Source organism: Vidua macroura, chromosome 16 (assembly GCF_024509145.1).
Source record: "Vidua macroura isolate BioBank_ID:100142 chromosome 16, ASM2450914v1, whole genome shotgun sequence".
Taxonomy (NCBI): Eukaryota; Metazoa; Chordata; class Aves; order Passeriformes; family Viduidae; genus Vidua; species Vidua macroura.
This window is the reverse complement of record NC_071586.1, coordinates 12,577,246-12,597,466: the sequence shown is the minus strand read 5'-3', so window position 1 is coordinate 12,597,466 and position 20,221 is coordinate 12,577,246. Positions and strand designations below refer to the sequence as shown.

Genomic DNA, 20,221 nt, shown 5'->3' with positions numbered 1-20,221 from the left:
GCTCCAAAGTGCTCCAAACCAAGCAGCTGATAAGCAAACACTGGTGGAGGGAGCAGAGCTGTTGAGTGCCCTTCCTGAAGGAGAAGGGTAAGGTTAGCTCCGTGTTTCACTTCTCCTTTCTCAGCTGTACTGCTGGAAAATCTGTCGCAAAGGCAGAAGGCATTGTGGTCCCCACCTTCTCACTAGTTTGCAGCTACACCTAGAGCAACCCTGAGGAGTAAACCTGTTTTGCTCTATTATTGACTCAGGATTTGGGGGAGGGCAAGAAAACTTCTTGGAAACATCATGCAAGATTTTGTTTGAGAAAGTGGAAAACATGTTGCTCTGAGAAGTAATTTATTGACACCTTTCGAATGTCTCCTCTGTATACAACACAGATTCCTGCAGTCAGACTGAGGCAGACTTGTGCTTCACTTGGCTTTCCTCCTGAACAAACTGTTGCTGTTTGTCCTTAGAAGGTCTGCTCTCCACCCCTCCCCCAAAGCTCTTAATTTGACTTGCTTTCCTTGATACTTGCTTAATTCTGCCTCGGAAAACTCAGTAGAATCTCAAACTGGAAAAGCACTGGTTTATTGATGGAACTCTTTCCCATTTAATTCCATCTCTGAATTCAAGGCTTTGATCCATGTGCTTTCAGTCTGGTCAGAGCACAGTAGTGAATCAGTCATGGTGTTGGATATGGGCAGGAGACAAAAGAGCCACCTACTATATCCTCTTTTTCTGTCTTCTTGCTTCCAGCCCAGCACATGCATTCCTGGTTGCAGGGAGTTCAGCTGGCCATCCACGTGGCTGGACTGCTGCCCTCTCTCCAGTTCACTAGGATGTGACCGAGGCTTTAATTAGGATTTTTTTATAGACTAGTCTGCTCAACAGCTTGGAAAAGTTTGTTAAACTCACTTCATTTTCCACCATGGCTTGATTAATTTCTATGTGTAGCTGAGGCCTTAAGGATAGAAACTGTCACCTATTTCTAATCACAGATTTCATCTTCAGACTTGTTTTCAGACCTGAAAGAAAACAAATTCTGAAGTTATGTTGAAAGTAGTCCAGGTTGCATGAAATCTTCATACTGATGTATCAGTAGGGTGAAAGTTTAAGTGCAGATTTGAAGAATTCCTCCTCCTCATGCCAAAGCAGTTGTCACAAAGGGAGAGAATATTTAGAATAGCTGATATGTTTTGATGTGAATAGATAAAGAACCTTGCAAGGTAATGCAGGATGAGAATTCCCACTGATTGGAAAAGCACTGGGGAGGCAGGCAGGGTAACAACAGGCAGAAACTGCACCTCAGGGCTGGTCAATTCTAAGTCTCTTAGAATTAACAATTACCAAACCTTAATTGAAAAAGGAGGTTTTTGTTTCTGGGGCAAATGATTTTTGAGAAGCAGCTGTGAAGCTGCCTTGAGGAGTCCCTCAGACTTGCAAGCCTTGTGTTGTCTGTGGTTGAGCCTGCCAAGCACTGAGGTAATGGGCATGGGGCACAACTTCAGAGTAATGCAGGCAAGGTGGAATTTAATTTCTTTCTGCACTCTTATTCTCTAGACACTTGATTTTATAGGAATCAAACTGTTAAATAGTACTCCTGAGTGCAGCTAAGACTTAGGTTGCATTTTAGCTGAGTTTTACCTAAAACCTTACTTTCAGATACTGAGCAACTTACTGAGTTTTGCAAGGCCATCATTTTAGTCTGCCCATCTAAAAATGTCTCAGTATACATACAGACAAAATGAGAATCTTATTTAGAACAAAATTATAAAGAAATATGAGGGATGAACGGCACTTTGCAATCCTTACAGTCACCATTTAACAACAAATTTCAGTGTGATATGTCTGAGCTGATACTTCCCCAGAAAGTGGAGCATTAGGACACTGCAGCAAATCTTTGGTGTGTAAGTGGAGCAGGAAGCATCGTTCTGCAAGATACTCAAGGTTATGCCTCTTGTAAGTGCATCCAAGTTGCTGAGCTTTCCAGCTGGCCACCTGCCATGGAAAAGTCCAAGCTCAACATTCTCTCATGGCTGGTGTTAGCTGCTTTTTCAGCCCACAAGATCTAAGATATTTATTTCCCATCCCTTGATCTGATAAGATTTGAAAGGGAAACTCGCTGGTAAACTTGTGATTTAGTCTTGATCAGATAGTCAGTACTGCTGACTAGATTAATTCAGGAGGTACTTTTTTTTGTCACTGTCTGTTCTAGTTCTGCAGATGTCTCCTGTAAACAAAGCAAGTTTCAGGTTTGCATTCTGACCTGCTGGGAACAAAGCTTGTGCCTGGGGTCAGGGAATAACGGGATTGTGCATCATTCCAGGGGATGCAAAAACATCCAGTCGCTGCCATTTTTCCATGGCAGCCGCCCACTGAGAATAAATGGGATAATTTGCTGGTGATGGGCCAGAATCTTGGATCCATCCCTCCTTGTGCAGCTCAGGACTTTGTTCTAGCTGTGGCAGGAGTGCTGTTTCAGTTGTTTTTGGGGTGCTGAGCTGGCTGTGCCTGGAATGAGAAGCTGAGCGTGGCGTGCACTCGCCTGGCTCCACGGAGAACCTCCGGTGTGGAGATGAAAGGGCTCTGGCAGCACTTGCAGACAATGAATTCCCGTGGACAGTTGGCAGGGAAACAGGAAGGAATCCTTCCATGGGATGCTTAGGAGTAGGTCTGGCAGCCACTCGTGCCAGGTCTGAGCCGGGCTTGCTGCTGATGTTGGATGCAGTCGTTGGACTATTTTTGTTGTTTAAACATGAATTTGGTCATGCATCCCCTTGCATCCACTCCTCAACTCTTGCTAGCTGGTCAGTGAAGGGTAGGACATGCTGAATCCCTCATGTGCAGGTCTGTCTGGTTAAGGATTTTTCTAGATTTATTTTTCTGAAAGCTAACATTTAGCATGTTAGTGTTACACTTTGTGTTTTGTTTGTGGCCAGTACTGTTTTCTCTGCTGTTTGCACCTGGTTTTTTTTCCAGCCACTGCAGATCTGTGAAGCAGAAACAGCAGTGATTAAGACTGGAAGTATGAGTAAAATCAAAATTACAGGGATTTTTTTTTTTAATGTTTCTTGAAGCTTTTAGTGTAGGATGGAGCCTGCCTTAGTCTATTAACAGAAAATTCCTTTCTTCCTGGAGGCACTGCTGCTGCTGGGCATATTTGAGACAAATGGACAGAATTGTTAACCTAGTCCAAAAGTAATTTATCTCATCTACATTCTGTTGATGTAGAAATACATAGAATTTTAGGAAAAAATGTAACTCTAGTTTTCCCTTGCAGCACTTGGGAGAAAGAATTGCTGTATTTGATTGCTAGAAAAAACTAACACATGTTAAGAGTTGCCCTTCAGCAGAGAACTCCACTCCTGTATGAGTGTTTCTTAGCTGCAAGGCTGGAATTTCAGTCACAGGATTCCACAGATCTTAGTACTGATGTGGAAGCTCTGATTAACCTAAAGTTTTTCTGGAGAATTAAATAAATACTTATCACCTATTATTTTCCATATGCTGCAAAGCAGTTAGGCCATGTGTCATAGAGGATGAGTTAATATAAACCCACCCTGACGTGTACAAACAAATTTTTCCATTGCCTGTTTGGACTGAGGTGACAAATAATGAATTTTAAATATTTTCAGACCTTAACATCTGATACTTACCGTGTGTGAGCAGGCAGGAGAAAGGAGAGGTAATTTTTAGAAGTTTGGAACCATGTGGTACTTTTTTTGCAGTTGGTGTGTTTGTAGGGTCCAGATAGCAGCAACTTGGATAAGCACTGGAGTTGCTGGATAGGAGCCAGGAGCTCAGTCTGTTGTTAAGGAGGAAGTTAAATAACACTGGAGAGATCTGATAGCTGGAATTCTGTACAGCTTAAATAAGGAGAAGTGGTTGATCTCTGCATTGGAGCTGGTGGTTGAATGAAAAATTAATGTTTGTCTTGTGTCAATAAATTTTGATGCCCAGACAGGATGTAGAATATCTGTAGAACAGAATTGCAGTGTCCAATGGACATCAGCATTTCAGGGCAATTTAGGTTACTTCAGCATCCTCTGGGGGAATTCTTAACAAGCACAGACTTGCTCACCTCCTTGGAAAATAATACTGAATTCATCAGCTGTCAGAGAGGAGGGAACACATTTCTGGCTGTGGTAAATCCATGCCCTGTTAGCAGTGAGGCTGAATAGAAGTGCAGATTTAGAAGTAATCTCTTGAAGGAGCCTGTGGGCTTGGGGAGGGGAAGTTGTTTGTTTGTAGCTGTCCCTCAGGAGAGTTTTAGCCCTTGGACAGAAGCAGGGTGCAGAGCTGAGCCCGTTCACTCCCAAAGGATTTGTGTTGTGGTGGCAGGGTGTCAACCTGCTGCTTTGTGTCCAGTGCCTCTCACTAAGGAAAGCATTTTCTGTATCACTTTTTGATGGTGAGGTTTTGGTTCAAATTTCAGTACCCAAAAACTTGGCTGATCTAACTCCTGAACATTTTCAAATACTGGTCTTCTGGTTATTTTGTAACCCCGCTTCTCCCTTGGGTCTCTTGCTTTTATAAAACATCTGAAGTGGTGCCATTCAGACCCCTCACAGTCAAGATCTGACATCCCAGGAAACCTGGAAGAGGGGAGATCTCAGTGTTTGCAAACAAAGATTTTGCTTGCAAGTTTGCTTTTTGTCTGTACATGTCTCAAGCAGCCCTCATGGAATGGTTCCTTAAATGAAGGCCAGCTTTGGATGAAATTGTATCAGTGCTTTCAGTTCTTCCCATTTATGTATCCAAGATCTCAGAGCTGGGAGATTCCCAAACATCTTCCTAGGGTCTCCTGGGTCCCCTCTGTGTTTCTCAGCCCTGCTGCTGAGTGTTTTCCAGCTCCTGAGCAGGGGGTGGGTGCCCAGCCCTGGTGTTTTATCTGGATCAGTGTTCTCTCACCTTGCAGGCTCTGCTGCAGGTCGTGGCAGTTATTTGCAGTATCTGTTTCACTGCAGTGTGGGAATTCTCTTAGATCTGTGTTTTGTGTTTCTGTTTGATCTGTATTAGATGCTTCCTTGAAGTACAACATTTCCTTCCTCTGTGGTTTAATCCATCATCTGAAACAAGCCAAGACTGACAGGTCTACCTTAAATTGTACACTCTAAATTTAGCAGCCAGAGACAGAATGATCAGGAAGGGCTACATTAATATTATGTCAAAAAGGCCTTGGGACAAGGAAAGGAAAAAAGCCAATTTGGAACAGAGAGTCCCCTTTCAAGTCTTCTAGTTCAGAGCAGAATATAGAGGAACTGCTTTTCAGCAGGAAAAGTTTGAAATGAGCCAGTATTTTAAGGAGCTGGACAATGGGATGTGTCACTGTCCTTTATGATCTGACCAGGGCTCCCTCTGAATAACTCAGGGTTTCAGTGACAGGTTGATAAATTCTGGCTTTCCAGAACATGTCTGCTGAGTTTTTGGGGGTATTTTAAAGTAATCTGCATATGATTGCTGTGCATTATTTTCATGCAATAAACACTACTTGGGAACTCTGCCCAGAATGAGGCTATCAATGGCAAAGGAAGTGATGCCAGATTAGTTATAATATTTCTGTGGGGGGATTTCCTATGTGCTCTGAACGTAGCCTGAAGGGACAGGGATGTTGAGTTCAATCATTATTTTCACGGTGACTTATTTGGAGCTCATGCTAAAATGGCATTCACATTGCACAAAGTATGTAGATTAAAATTTTTTTTATTTCATGGCTTTTGCCCCTTGAGAATGCTGTGGTCAAAATAATCTAGCTTATAAAAAGAGTTTTAGAGGACTATTTCAGGAAGCAGGAGTATATGTTTACATTTCAACTTTCCTCCCTTTCTCTTCCACCAGTCAGTTTTTAAACAAATTGCAGCACTATTTTCTCTGGCTTCACCAAACTTTATACTGCAGATAGGCCAGTTTAAAAGAATAACATTTTTTTTTTTTAATAATCCAATAGCGATACTGCATTGTGGGCTCATTTGAGGCCTTCTGTTTGTGTTTCTTCATTCCCCCAGTTCCCAGATGTGCAGTGACTCATTCTCCTGAACAATGGGAACAGCATCTCTAACTCCTTCTCTTGGTCCCAGACGCAGAACTGTTACTCACAGGATCTGGGCTGCAGAGGGAGGAGAGCTCAGCAGTGACACAATGAGTCACCCGAGCTTTGTGGTCACTCTTGTCTGGGGAGCAAGGAGTGGAGCACGAATGGTCACTGCTGGACTCTGGGGCACTAAAAAAGGATCATCTGAGCGACATAAAATTCATAACTCAGAGGTCACTGTTCCCTCCCCCACAGCTCTCCCGTAAAACACGGGGTGTGGGTGCAGGAGACACCGCTGAAACATCTTGATTTATTATCAAGGAGGATGAAAATCCATTAAAAAAACTGGTTTGTAACTTTCCAATGTGAAATGTACTAATCGAGCACTAGTTAAAAATAAAGTAAATCAGAAATGTCAGTGTGTAAATGCTTCACTGACAGACTCTGCTGGGGCTGTGACAGAACGGGGCTTCCTATCTCAGTCTTGTGCTGGTTGAAATTAGTCTTTCATAGTTTAAGAGCATTATTTATGAATATTGTTAGAATATTTTTAAAGGAAGTAGTGTACTATTAGGACAATGGAAGACATGAGTCTTTCTGAATCTGAAAGGCAGAAGCTCAACAGCCTTCTGTGAACACCATTGATCAGAGGAAGTTTCTGGAGCTGCCACAGTTTTTCTTGCAACATCAGCCTGTAAAAGATCTGATCTGGATCTTTTTTGTTTGTTTTTTAAGTGAACACACCACGATGTGATTATATTTAGGTAGTTGCACGTAGTATAAATACACATAGAGGGTATAAATATACATATATTGTAAATAACTTCAGCTTTCATTTCTACTTTGCAAGCATAGCTTGAAATAGATTGTGATGTTAAAATAAGCTTTTTTTTTCCCAGTAAAACCATTAAAATACTGAAATTGAAGTCATCAATCTGCATAAAGATATTTTTAGCATCTGATGAATCAGTTACAAATATTTGCTGACACTTTTATAGGAAGTCATGGTCATGGACCTGAAATAACTGGCTAAGATCTGGAGGAGGAGAGCACTTGTACTGCTAAGCCAGCTTTGAATGGAGCTGAATGGCCACATGGGTACTGGGGAAACACTAAATATTTGCACTGAAAAAGCCAAACCAGCTTCTCTGTGGCCAGTGTCACGAAGAGAAAAAATAATTCAACACAAAAGAGGGGCAGCTGATACTTTATTTTGATAATTATTTGCTTTGAATGGAAAACCTACTTTGATTTAGAAACTGTGTGTATATTTTATATACATACATTTATATACATAAGCATTTGTTTGTGTGTATAATACCCAAAGCATGAGACAGCTTTGCATAAACAATCATTTATTAGTGGAATTCAAAAATCCATTGAAGTGCAGCTTGATATAAAACTCAATGAATTAGACTTCTAGATCTAATTACTATTGCTGTCTAAATGAGTAGGGAAAATGAATATAGAAAGGAATGTTCAGTTAGCATAACTGTTCTAATTAAAAACACTAATAGCAAACAGTTGTGAAACCTGGAGTTTTCATATTTTCCTCATTTAATATGTTATGTGTTACTCACCAAGTCAGTTAATGCCAAGTGCATGTGTGTGCTGCTGCCTGGAGGAACTGAATGTGCTTCCCAGAACATCCCAATTTGCTGTAAATCTGACTAAGGTGTAGAACCAAGTTATTCCAGAAGCCTTTGGTGCAGGAACTGAGTTCACACTTCCCTAGGACTTAATAAAGAATCATTAATCAGGGAATCATTAAAAAGGATTTTTAATCCTTTTTGAGTGTGTGTGCTGGGTTTGGACTTACTGCTCTGCAAGGATTTTGGTGGGTGTTTTTCTTCCCTTCATGTTTGTGTGCTTTAATGTTTTGAGGGTTTTTAAACTTCAAACCCTCTGGAGCTTGTTGAGGATTTGTTGTTTTGGCTGGAAACGGATATTTTGACTTAAGTACTGGATGCCTTTGGATTCTGTGCTAGAAGAGAATATTCAGATTCCTTCAGATCTGTCAGACCATGGATATGGTGCTCACACCTGTTCCAGCCACCTGACTTGGTTACCCAGCTCTCCCTGTGCTTTGCCATTGCTGATTAAAATTTCCCTGAGCAAATTACATGGCTTGATTGCAACGTTAATAAGAGCTGGGTAAGAATCTTAGAGAAGTCTGTTCTCCTTAAATCACTGCAGAAATGAACATGTATTTTTTCCATTAATCAATTTATTTTCTTACCTCCCTATCAGTGTGCAGAATGTCAGAGTGATGGATGTGTGGGGTGGGAATTAGGGGAGGCAGAAGCTGTAAATCAGGTGATGCTGCCTGTGTGTCCCTGCATTTCACAGCACATGGCTGTTCCCTGCTCCAGCGTGGGAGGGTGGGCAGACAGGCAGGGACTCTTGAAGCAGCTGGGTAGAAAATTGGAAGCATCTCCATCAGAAATGGCTCCTTTGCAGTATTTTTGCACGTCTGAAGGAGCTGTGTGGGACGGAGCACAACAGATAGAGAAGGGGTTTTTTTGTAGCTTCAGTGATCTTTTCTTTCTGGGCTCTCCCATCTCCTGAATATGACTAATGCTGTACAGGAAGCCCTTTTCTCTTATTCATGCAGTCTGTGATATCTCTTCTGATCCACAGAGTGCCAAAAAATACAGGAAATTACTTTCACCTTATGAAAATTCATGATTGTAAGGAAGCTCTTAGAGCAATTGTTCTTTGGAAACTTCCCCTCTCCCCCACCCCACCCCCACAAAAAAAGAAGTGTTTTTTTCTGCCAGCAATCCATTGTAAATCTTTTGTTGATACATGGTAGTCTTTTGCAAATCCGTGTGTTCTCTCTCCTTTATGAAAAGACACTTCCAGTTTTAAATATTAGGAAATAATAAGCTCCAGCTCCTTTTGTATGTGCCTTATGCTGGGAGTCTGTACTTGTCCAACGCTGAATCCTCTGATCTCCAGTCTGATTCCTCACAATGAACTGTTGTGTTCATCTGTTTAGGGTTGTACTGAGGGCAAGAATTCTCTTCTGCTGTCTCAGGCCTATGATGCAGAGGAGGATCTGTGGTTTAAGAGTTTATATTGCAGCTGGAGTACTTGGAGGAAGTTCCATTCTGAATTAGTGACTTGGAGAGGGCACCCACTGTCATTTGGTCCTGACTGACAGCCCTGATCTGTGATGAGGAATGGCTTTTCCTGCCTCAAATCACTAAAAAGCAGCAGGATTTTCCACTTTATCATTCTCATGACATGGCTACAACTACAAGACATCCTGAGCAGTAAAGAAGACTTACTGAATTACTTCTTCATGAAGGGAAGTATTTGCTGGAGGGTTTCACTCCAGAGTAGCCTACATCTGTATGGAAACAGTATTGTTACTTTAAAAGTCTGTGCAGGGCTTCTTGTCCCCACTTAATGCAGAGGGGCCCTTGATTTGGGTGGGACACACAGGTAAGCTTGTTTGGTAAAAGACCATATCCTCTTACACAAGAGTAAATTTTCACACAAGCATGAATTTTCCCTGTAAACATTCCTATTTTCTTCTTGATATAATTGCTAAAGGCCTTTTTACAAGATGAGCAAATCTATTATTAAAAGTCTTGAGCCCAGAAGGGGAACTGTCTGTAGAAGAGCAAGTCCTTGAAAATGTTCCTTTTTTCCTTTGTTTGTGACAAGCAAGTCTAGCTTAAATCATCATAAACTGTGGGGGACCTAAATCTTCCACTTTTCTAGGATATGCTTTTGTTCACTGTTGTGAATTTTAAACAAAATACACTGGTTTCTTATAAATGTGTTTCATTTTTTATTCCCACTCATTGTCAGCTAACTGCACTTATCTTACAAGGGGAAAAAAGCCAAATTCTTTAAGTCAAAGAACTGACTTTAATAACACTTCTCTTTTATTGTAGAGATTCACTGGATAGATCTCAGCATTTGTTCAAATCTCTTCACAGCTTTGATTTTTCCAGACCTGGTGATACTGCTCTGTTAGACCTCAGTGCATGTTGGGAAGGAGGCTTTGGTTCTGTTGGATTTGCTGTCCTAGAAACAAGCTCAGTTCCCATGTCTTTCCTTTTCCACAGGGTGAATCAGTGAAATACTTCCTGGATAACCTGGATCGCATCGGTCAGCTGGTAAGAAACCTCCTCCTTCTGCCCAGAGAGCTCCAAGAGACAAGGAGAGCCTGAGTGGGCTGTGATTAATGGGGTTTGCTTGGGATTTTTGGTTTGTTTATGAAATAATAACACATTAAATTCAGTGTTCTTTCTGTAGAAACAGTAACCTCCAGCTTTCTGAAACTGAAGCTTAACATTTGTTTAATCTTTTTTTGACAGATAACAAATGGAAATTGTATTTGTGCACATATTTTATCAGGTTTCTGTGCAGTCTCTGGATCTCATTCCCTTTTCCTGATGTTCTGATGGCTGATGCTACTTCAGGTAGCAGAATGAAACCTTAACAAAATAAAAACCATTCCTAGCACTTGTAGGATTCAAAATCTGTAAGGAAAACATCTGTCAGGACACTTAGAGGAGAAAGAAGGGAGATAATTTTCCTAAACAGTAACAATGATAAGGTTCTGAAGAAGAAATTTCTCTACAGCAGTAGATTGGGCCACAGACTGTGGTAGAATCTGCTGCTGTACTTGCTGGTCACAGAGTGTGAACCTGGAAGAAGAGTTTCCACTAAAGCTTTCAAGACGGTCCTTGTAAGAGTAATGAACTGTGGAAAAGCTAGATTTAAAAAAAAAAAACAAAAACACCTTTCAGTGATGATTTGATCTGCTTTATTGAACACTACCTAAGTGGCAGTAACAGTGTAGCTAAGAATTTCATGGTGACAAAATGCACTTCAGCCTTAAATGAAGAGGCTTGATGGGTGAAAATGTGAAGTAGTGAATTAGTCCTTTGTTTTTTGTTCTCATACATCTCAGGATCTTCTGTAGCTGTTTACCAAAGTGTTGAGCTAAATGGTCAACAGGCCAGTGTTTTAAAGTTGAGTACTCATTCTTCAGCTGATAACTGTTAAATTTAAAAGCAGCTCCTGGTGATTTTACCCATCCCTTCAGTATTCAGGCATGAGCCAGAATTTTTGAAGGACTTTTTTTTGACACTTCTCTCCTTTCTTTTGCAGAACTATTTCCCCAGCAAGCAAGATATTTTGCTGGCCAGAAAAGCCACGAAGGGGATAGTAGAGCATGATTTCATCATTAAAAAAATTCCTTTCAAGATGGTGGATGTAGGGGGACAGAGATCTCAGCGTCAAAAGTGGTTCCAGTGCTTTGATGGAATAACTTCAATTTTGTTCATGGTCTCCTCCAGTGAATACGACCAGGTCCTCATGGAAGACAGGCGCACAAACAGACTCGTGGAGTCCATGAATATCTTTGAGACAATAGTCAATAACAAGCTTTTCTTTAACGTTTCCATTATCCTATTCCTCAACAAGATGGACCTTCTCGTGGAGAAGGTAAAGACTGTCAGCATTAAGAAGTATTTCTCGGACTTCAAGGGCGACCCTCACCGTCTGGAGGACGTGCAGCGTTACCTGGTGCAGTGCTTCGACAGGAAGAGGCGGAACCGCAGCAAGCCCCTCTTCCACCACTTCACCACGGCCATCGACACGGAGAACATCCGCTTCGTGTTCCACGCCGTCAAGGACACCATCCTGCAGGAGAACCTCAAGGACATCATGCTGCAGTGAAGGAGAGCAGCCCCTGCTCTGTTGAAATTTCGCTGGAGGGTTCGATCGAAGTTTTTGTCCTTTCTGTATGGCCCTTGCATGCGGCGTAGGACCCATGCGAATTCCTTGGCTCAGGAATGCTGTACACTAGCCAGTCCAAACAGAGGAGCTATAGGCCGGAGGAGTCGTGTTGATGTTAGCTACTGAATCATTTGGACTAAAACACTACTGAAACCTGGCCGTGGTAGGTTCTGTACCGAGTCTGGAACGCTGAATGACACAGCCACCGTCTGCCTTCTTCGAGAACAGAAATCTCTGACAAACCATGGATGGAAGACACGTTTCAAATGAATGCGCTCATTTTTCAGAGACACTAATTGTACAAACTGCCTTTTTTTTTTTTTTTTGTAGTTTGGAGGTGCTGAATCAATCAAACTAATCTAAACATGATGAGATTGGCAGCTGTATTGGAGAATGTTAATGGAAGTTCCATTCTTAACCCTTAGGAGTGTAACCAGGTCTTGTGTGTGTGTTCAGCTTTGCCAGGGGTCTAGAATCCACCTCCCAAGGTGGATGCACAGCTGTTGTCTGAAGGTTTTACATGAGTCTCCTGAGGCAGAAATCTAAAACTGTGTAAGGAAACTCATGCTGGAGTAAATGGGCTGGGGACTTGAGGCCTCGCTGATTTGGAGAAGGGTTTATTTTGCACTATGCTTGGAGGGTGTTACATCATGGGGAAACTGATTTCCTTGGTGCAGCAGCCTGTGCTGGAGCACCCAGCCATGTACCTGCACAGTGGTTGCTCAAGGGAGATGTGCTCCATGGCCAGCTAGCACTGTCCTCACACCCACAGTGGCAGCATTTGTGAAGGTTCAGTATCTCACGTGACAGGGCTTCATCTGTACTCAAAAGTTTGGAAGCTGATTAAACTCTTGAAGCAAAGGTTTTGGTAGCACAGCAGCTGCTTGATTAGTTCCCAACAGCTGACCTTGTAGGAAGAGTGAACACCCTGGAGATCCCAACTTTCCAGCTGCACTGACGTATTTGGACAGCAAGACCTTGCTGTAAAATTAGCCTTTAATCTGTGTCTTAATGGGATCTTTAGCCTGTAGTGATGCACAGGGAACTCAGAGCACAGTCAGGTTTGCAGTTGCCCCTTTTGGGCAGTGGTTTGGGTGTAAAATGGCAAGAGGCTGTGAATAATTTGGGTGTGAACTCCGAATTTCCTTGTGCTCTCAATCTCTGCCAGGTGCCTTTTGTGTGTACAGACATTGGATCTTTTCTGCTGCAGTGGGGTACATGGACAAACCGAAGATATTGTAGTGCTGGCCTTTAGGTAACTCAAACAGAGTTTACTGTGCAATTTTTGTCATAGTTTTTATCCAAGAATAAAACCTGAAGGGCTGTTTGTACCCATAAAAAGTCAGCAGATTCCCTGGAGTTCTTATCCCCTTTGAGCCTGTAATGGCATGTCAAAACAAGCAAAGTTTTACTTCAGCTGGTAATCCCATGGGAAATGTGGTCAAAGAAAAGTCCTGTTCCGTTGTCCTTTCATGTTAATTTGGATAAAATCTGGAATCTTTCTTCCCCTCTGAAGCTTGCAGATGTTCATATCAGTATTTTTGTGTAGTTTCCTGATGTAGCAGCCTCCTGGCTTTCCTTGTGCAGGCTCCAGAGTGGAAAAGCTGTGGCTGTAACAGGCACAGAGTCGACCTAAGAAGCAACTGAGAAGTTGCAGATGGGAAAATCTAACTTAAATTTCAGCAAACTTAAACAGGAATTAGCTTCCTTGTAACAAGTCTTATTTTGCCAGGACCAACTCTGTCTTTTAAATATTTATTAATTTTTAGCCTTGAAGAAGAAGAATGTTATGTGACTAATATTCAGATGGGGAAAAATATTAAGATTATTACATTTGAAAAGGAAAATGTTTCACCACGGCGTGATGCAAACAAGTTTACTCATCACATAAGGTTGGTTTCTCTGAGCTCATTTGTTTGGCTGAAGACTAAGGCTGCTTTCAAAGCTTTCAGATGTTTTCTGAGTTCTTGGTAGTGGTTTTCACTTCACACAAGACACTGGGAAAGAGGAGGCAGTTGTGAGCTCACCTGATTTCTAGGTTGACTTGACTTCAGTTCTTAGTTTGCTGTGAGCTTTATTCTTTCACTGAATTTTCCAGATGAGTTAATATTATGTTTGTTTTCTCAAATTAGTTAAACATTCCCTTTCAACTGTATTTTTTCTCAAGAATTACCTCAGTTGGGTGTCTGAATCTACTGTAGTTTTACCTGGGAGGCATAGCATGGAATTTCTGTTCTGTTTTTCTCTTGACACTCATCCATGGTTTTGTATCCTTAGTCACCTTATGGATTTACCCTCAACAGAGCTAATGATGCGACTTATATTTTAAGTAAATTAAAATCTGCACCTAGAAAAGAAACAGCATGAGAGATCTCACACTGAGCTCTCAAGCTGCTTTTTTTTTTTTGTATATGATATGGCAGTTTTGCACACTAAGACAGTTTTGAGGAACCAATTTGCCCACCTTGGGCCCATTCTTGCCTTTCTTGTTTTAATTGATGAAATGGGCCTGAGTGTGGAGCTGCAGCTGCAGGTGAAAATCCATGTTTTGGCTCTGTGGGCTCAGAGTTCTGTCAGGTTTGGATAGTGATGGATCACACCAGGAACCCCAGGTCACAAAACTCGTCCTTGCAAAAGTCAAGCACTTCCCAAGTTTGGAGAGGAGCTGGCCTGTGACTAAAAAGGACGTGGGGGTCTTTAACTGTCAGCTTTCTCTGCAAAATACTTGTCTTGCCACAGCTGAGGAGGCTTGGGGGATTTTTTTCAAGGAAAGTTATAGTGTAATAAAGCCAGAATATCATGTTGTGGTAAATCAGTGAAATACTAAAGCAGAGCTTAGGTAGATGAGGTTGTTCACACTTCTAGGGACAGAGCTGGTCGGTTGCTTAGTCTTTTCACCAGAAACAAATAGAAAACTTTATTTTAAGTGACATCCTGGAGAACTTTGCAGGTAAACACAGCTGGAAAGAACATCTTTTTTTGTTAGTTTTATAGGCTTATTGTTCATCTGGCTGGTCAGGAAATGGGTCACAGGCAGGATGATGATCAGATGGAGACCTTGAACAAGTACTTTTTTTTTTTTTTTTAAGAAAAAAACAGCTTTTTGCTGTCCCTCCTCTGACACCCGGGGTCAGTGACAAATGTTGCAGAGGGGTTGTCTCTCCTGAGGACAAAGAGAGGAAACTCTTGCAGCCTGTGCTTGGGGCAGAGACTTACGTAAACCTGGAGTTTAAGTAGAAACACTAAACGGGAGTCATTTTTCCAACACTACTTTGTGTTTGTTGTCCTGAAAACAAGTGTTAAGCTAATAGAGTGTGTCAGTACCACTCCTGCAGATTGCAGTGCTGTCAGGCTCTGAGCAGTCCTTAGATGCATTGCAAGGTGACTTGCTGGAGTTAAAAAGGATGAGTGGTTTTCTGGAAGTGACATATTCAATAGGCACTTGTCACTTTGAAGGAATGAAATAGTTCTTAATGTTGAAAATTAACTAATGGTGGTTATGGAATTGAAATTACTGGCCACTCAGTTTTACAACTCAAAGATGCTTTCAGTTTCAGGCAGAGAATGGATCTTATTTAATATGGCAGCCTAGATTATTTGACTTATTAACTTGATCATATATTTAACTTTTTAATTGCTGCTGTGTAAAACCTAGGACTAGGCATTTTGCAAGAATGAAGCTCCTGAAGATGACCATTCCCAGGCCTGCTGAGGCAGGTGAAGCTGAGCTGCAGCCAAGCAGGCAGAGTAGAGAAAGTAATGGCAAATAAACTGTAGGGAAATGGAGTAGGAAGAGCTCATTTGTACAAGGCACTGGAGACGAAAATATAATTCCCCTAGGACAGCTAAAGTGGCATTTGGTGTGAAAAGTGGTGCATTTGGAGTGTCCATCCTGCCATGTGTTGCCCCTCATCCCCATGGCCTCATTCCCTCTGGGAATTCACCCATGCTGGTTATTGTGGTCTGCAGAGAATGCAGAATTAAAGCAGTTAAAAGAACAGATGTGGTACCACTGAAGAAAACCAGCAGCTTTCTTTAGTTACAGACAGCTGCCTTCCACAGAACAGCATTTTAGAAAACAGGTCCTCTGCTGCCTTTAGATGGCTGTCTTTGTATTAACTACGTTTTAACTTATATTAACTTATGTTTTGGAGTCTTTTCTATGTATGTACTTCTTTATTTCTGGGGGAAAAATCCTTTTGTGCAGGGACCTAGAGGATTTCTCTAAAAGGCCCCTCTGATTTTCAAGCAGTGAGTTTTGACACCTGACTTAGCTTGGCTTCTGTCATCAAATTTTCAGGAGTACCTGCTGCATTGATGGATGATTTGATGTGTGCCAGCTTGAGAGACAAACACGATATGCAACACCTCCACACAGTGCAGTTTGTCATGTAAACCAAACACTGATCTCATGATGAGAGCTGTAAGTTTAGCAGTACCCTCTTTTCTGTGTTCTCTTTCTAGTATAAAATCACGTGGTGTAGTCAGGGGTTTAATATAGCACTGCCAACTCTTTACCTCATACTCTGTAATTCTGTAACACAAAGTGGTGGGTGGGGTGTTTCAGTAGCAACTATAAAACATCTGTGCCTACTTTTGTAAATGAGCTTTTAACAGATTTTTAGGGAGCATCCATTATGGATCAGGAGGACTGGCGTGGTCTGGGCCAGACTTGGCCTGAGTTAATGCTGACTCCACACAGTGCTAGGTGAGGACTGTCTAGCCTAGTGAGGAATAATTGGTAATGCAAGACATAGTGCTTTTTAATAATATCTGTTTTGTAATTAGCTGGGGTGATCTCTGCTTTGTGCTGTGACGTGGGCACTTCTTTGTTTTAACACTAATCTTTTTTTACATAGATGGAAATGAGTAAAGCCAGGAGATTTGGAGCTGAAACTGCCTCTCTGTTAACCAGGTGATGCTGCCTCTTTGCTCATCTTGGTGGTTGGGCAGTTCAGCTCAGTCCTTGACATTTTTATCTTGACAATGGCATTTGGAAAGCAGTGTTAAAGTTTGTGTGTTGATATGCTTGTGTTCTTACTGGGTGGGGAGTGTGGAGGTTCTAGATTGTCAGTGCTGGTGGTTCTGTGCCTGGCTCGAGGAGCTGTCCCAGCCCAGCTCTTGGCCTGTGACTAAAGGTTGGATCTTCTGTCTGGTGTGAAAATAGTCAGAGGGGAAAAAGAACAGCACTAACTTCCAAGGTGGGCATTGTAAAAAAAAACAAAAAAAAAGCCAAAGTATGTTGGAGGGGAGCAGGAGAGGGGAGCTAGTGTCTAAACAGATGCCAAAAGCTGATGGTGAGGACTGTATTGAAGTGAAATGCCATCTGCACTGACCCAAAAGCTTTGAGTGACTCCAGAGAGCCATTGGCTGTGAATTAAGAGCAGCAGGCTGGCAAAGCTGGCCCTGCCATTGTAAATCTCTCTCTTCCTCTGTTCATCACTGGGTGCTAAACCTCAATTTTGATAAAATACAGTGTGCAGATCTCTGGCCAGACAGTGCATCTTGTTCCTTCCTGACAGCTGCTTAAACTTTCTTCAAGATACCAGAGCACAAGAAGGTAAGAGGCTGTTTCCATTCTTTAAATAACACCTACAACAGATGGAGAGCAACATTTTTTAATAAGTAGGACCTGAGAGAGCATCTTTTGAGGGAAGTGGCAGGTTTTGAGCAGCACAGCTTCTCTGCTGTTACTTGCCACTGATCTCTTGTGCAGGTGGTTGGGCACAAAGGCTGAGGAGATGGCAGGGAGCAGGGGGTGTGGGGGAGAAAGGATCTGCTGGGAGCTCACGAGACTTGGGAAGGTGCTTGGTGGACTTAGGTTTGGAGAGGTGTGTTCAGAGTCCAGTTGGCATTGAAGCCATTAACCTCTGGAGGATAGGGAGTGTTTCTCCAGTTGTGTTGTCTGGAATGTGGAATGGGCTTGAATTGATGATACAGATTAAAAGGTTCTTTCTGGAGACTTCACTGAACAACAACAGTGCTGGTGTTTCTCGCTCTAGTGAGGAGTTGTCTCGTTTTTGGAATTAAAATGTACAAAAACAAACGGACAAAACACCAGGTTATCTGTGACACGACCACATAGCTTAGGAAGCCAAGTGATGTCTTTTCTTCTGCAATGTACTTGCTCTCTGGTGCCTATGCATTAACACACATACTATGCAATATCAGTCTTTTTTTAAACCAGTTCACTACATTGGGCAAGAAAGGCCTGAGTTTAGCCTTAATTTTCTTAACAATTCACAGGAAAGTACTTTAAAAACAGTGACAAACTAAAAGAAGGTGAAAAATGCATAAAGTAAAAGCACAGTCCCAGACTGCTCACATAAGTGTCTTTCTAGCACCAAAACAGCATCTGTGATAGAAGCAGCTACTTGCTGTAATAGTTTCAACTTATGAAAACTGTGTACTAGATAAAATTATATTGTGATGTGTAAAAAGTGTATTTTATAGCTTTGGTGACTTAGTTTACTGTTTTGTATATATGAATTTTATAAATCTATTAAAACTTGACTTGTTATACTGTTCTTTATGGGTTTTATCTTTCAACAGAGCTTGAGGTGACTTTTTTTATTTATTTTTTTTTTTTTTCTGTGAGAGAGTTGCCTTTTGAACAAACAGCAGCATGGACTGCATGGAAGTGCATCTGTCATGCCACAAAATCTCAGTCTGTAACCTTTAGGTATCTCCCACTCCTCCAGTCCTGGGTGGAATCATTCTTCCTGAGTGTGTGCAGGAGCTCAGGCTGGTGACACATTAACCTGTGTGAAACTTGGAACTCGTTCATCTGTGGCATTCCCGGGGCTGCCTGGGGCATTAGCACTGGTGGGAAGTGGGAGGGGAGGCACAGCTGGAGTTTGCTGATGTATTTTGGGCTCAGCAAGGGAAGAGAATTGGGCCTGTTGAGATGGGAGCACCTGTTGGAGATTCCTCAGTGCTGTGTGGGATCTCATAATAAATAGCCAATAAATGGGGCTGTGCCTGGCCTTTCCCAGGGCCAGGCCCCTGTGTGGGAGCACAGCAGAACCTTTGGAGGGTCACCAGTGTCCCTGTCACACAGCTTTGCCATCCTGTGCTGCCAGAGCTCGGGCTCCAGTCCTTGGGAATGCCATTAACCTTACCTCACATTCCCTCACTTCCAAAGGTCGCATCTGGCAGATTTTTGTGGCAAGTCTTGATTGTTTCTTGTGTAAACTATGAATGCCGAGTCAATTCCACTGCCAGTGCACAACTTGAAACACTTCATGGAGCATTTTTGCTCCTTTCTACAAACAACTGGAAATGCAGCACTTCAGCTGCATCAGGTCTTTGGGAATGGCTGACTCTGTCCCTGGAGCTGCTGGGCACTTTCAGGTGAGATGTATTGCCAGTGTTCAGCATCTCTGCTGAACAGCAGTTGCACATTCAGTATGCTGTAGCAGAAGGTGCCCAGGTGTGATCACTGTAATCTGAAAAGCTCTCAGCAACAGCAGCAGCTCCAGGGGATCTCTTTGCTGAGCTCTGTGGAGCAAAGTGGCCCTTTTGGGGCCCAGATGTTGCTGTGAGATGCCCCTTTCCTAGCTCAGCTCTGCAGATGTTGCTCCATAAAAGCAGAGCTGCAGCAGTTGGTCCTGCAGGTGGGTTTGTCTGTTCAATGCCAGTGAGTGCTTGTGCCCCAGGGAGAGCCTAAACTCCATATATTATCTTGGAATTACCTTCCCAGGAGCAGCACAACTCCCTGTTCAGAACCAGACTATCTCTTCTGCAATTTCAGTAATCCAACACTGAAGATAAAAGGGAGAGCATGTCTGTTTCCCCAGGGAGAGGCTGCTCTAAAATGCAAAGTATAGCTTGTAGTTTTGCTCAAGTGTACAAGGTGTAAGGTTTGGGGTGGTTATAGTAATATTAAAGTATTCATTAGAACTCTTTGAGAAGAGAAATCAAATAAATCCTTGTGGTTTCTAGCTCCAGCCTGGTATCTCATTATCCTTACAGACCTGGGAGGAAGTTTACTCAGTTACTAATCCCAAATTTCTTGCCACTCTTCCCAGGACTGACTGGCATCTTCTGAAGCTGCGTGGTGTTAAGGCAAGAAGAGTTAATTAGGACAAGTGCTCAAGGATTTTTACCAAAAGTAGCTTTCCCTTAAAGCCTCAGCTTTGCACAGCAGAAGCAGGTTTCAGTGAGAAGTACCATTTCTAGGGGAGAGAGGTGGTCACAGCCACTGTTAAATCTCAAAGTGCTGGATCATGCTAATGAAATGTTGTGGAAGGTGCTGCTTTTTCCTTTCCCACCCTTGCAAGCTTTTGGAGGCAATTGCACCCCTAACTAGTAAAGAACATGGAATTTTTTGTTGTGTTGGTTTTTTTCCCCTCTGGACAGTGGCTTTGTCTCCCCTCTCCCTTCAGCTACAGCAAGTCCTTGTTTTCAGAGTAGGAGTGGAATGTCCTGCCTGTTTATTCTTGG

At 42.3% G+C, this 20,221-nt stretch overlaps 1 protein-coding gene across 1 annotated transcript in view; it reads left to right on the top strand.

The window, feature by feature from the left end:
• Window positions 1-18,303, top strand: part of GNA12 (G protein subunit alpha 12) — a 40,654-nt gene extending 22,351 nt beyond the window's left edge. Inside the window, exons 3-4 of the mRNA XM_053991929.1 lie at window positions 10,096-10,146; window positions 11,147-18,303. Coding sequence (XP_053847904.1) covers window positions 10,096-10,146; window positions 11,147-11,716 — 621 coding nt within the window. The 3' untranslated portion in view covers window positions 11,717-18,303. The remainder of the gene's footprint in view (window positions 1-10,095; window positions 10,147-11,146) is intronic.
• The last annotated feature ends 1,918 nt before the right edge of the window (window positions 18,304-20,221 follow it).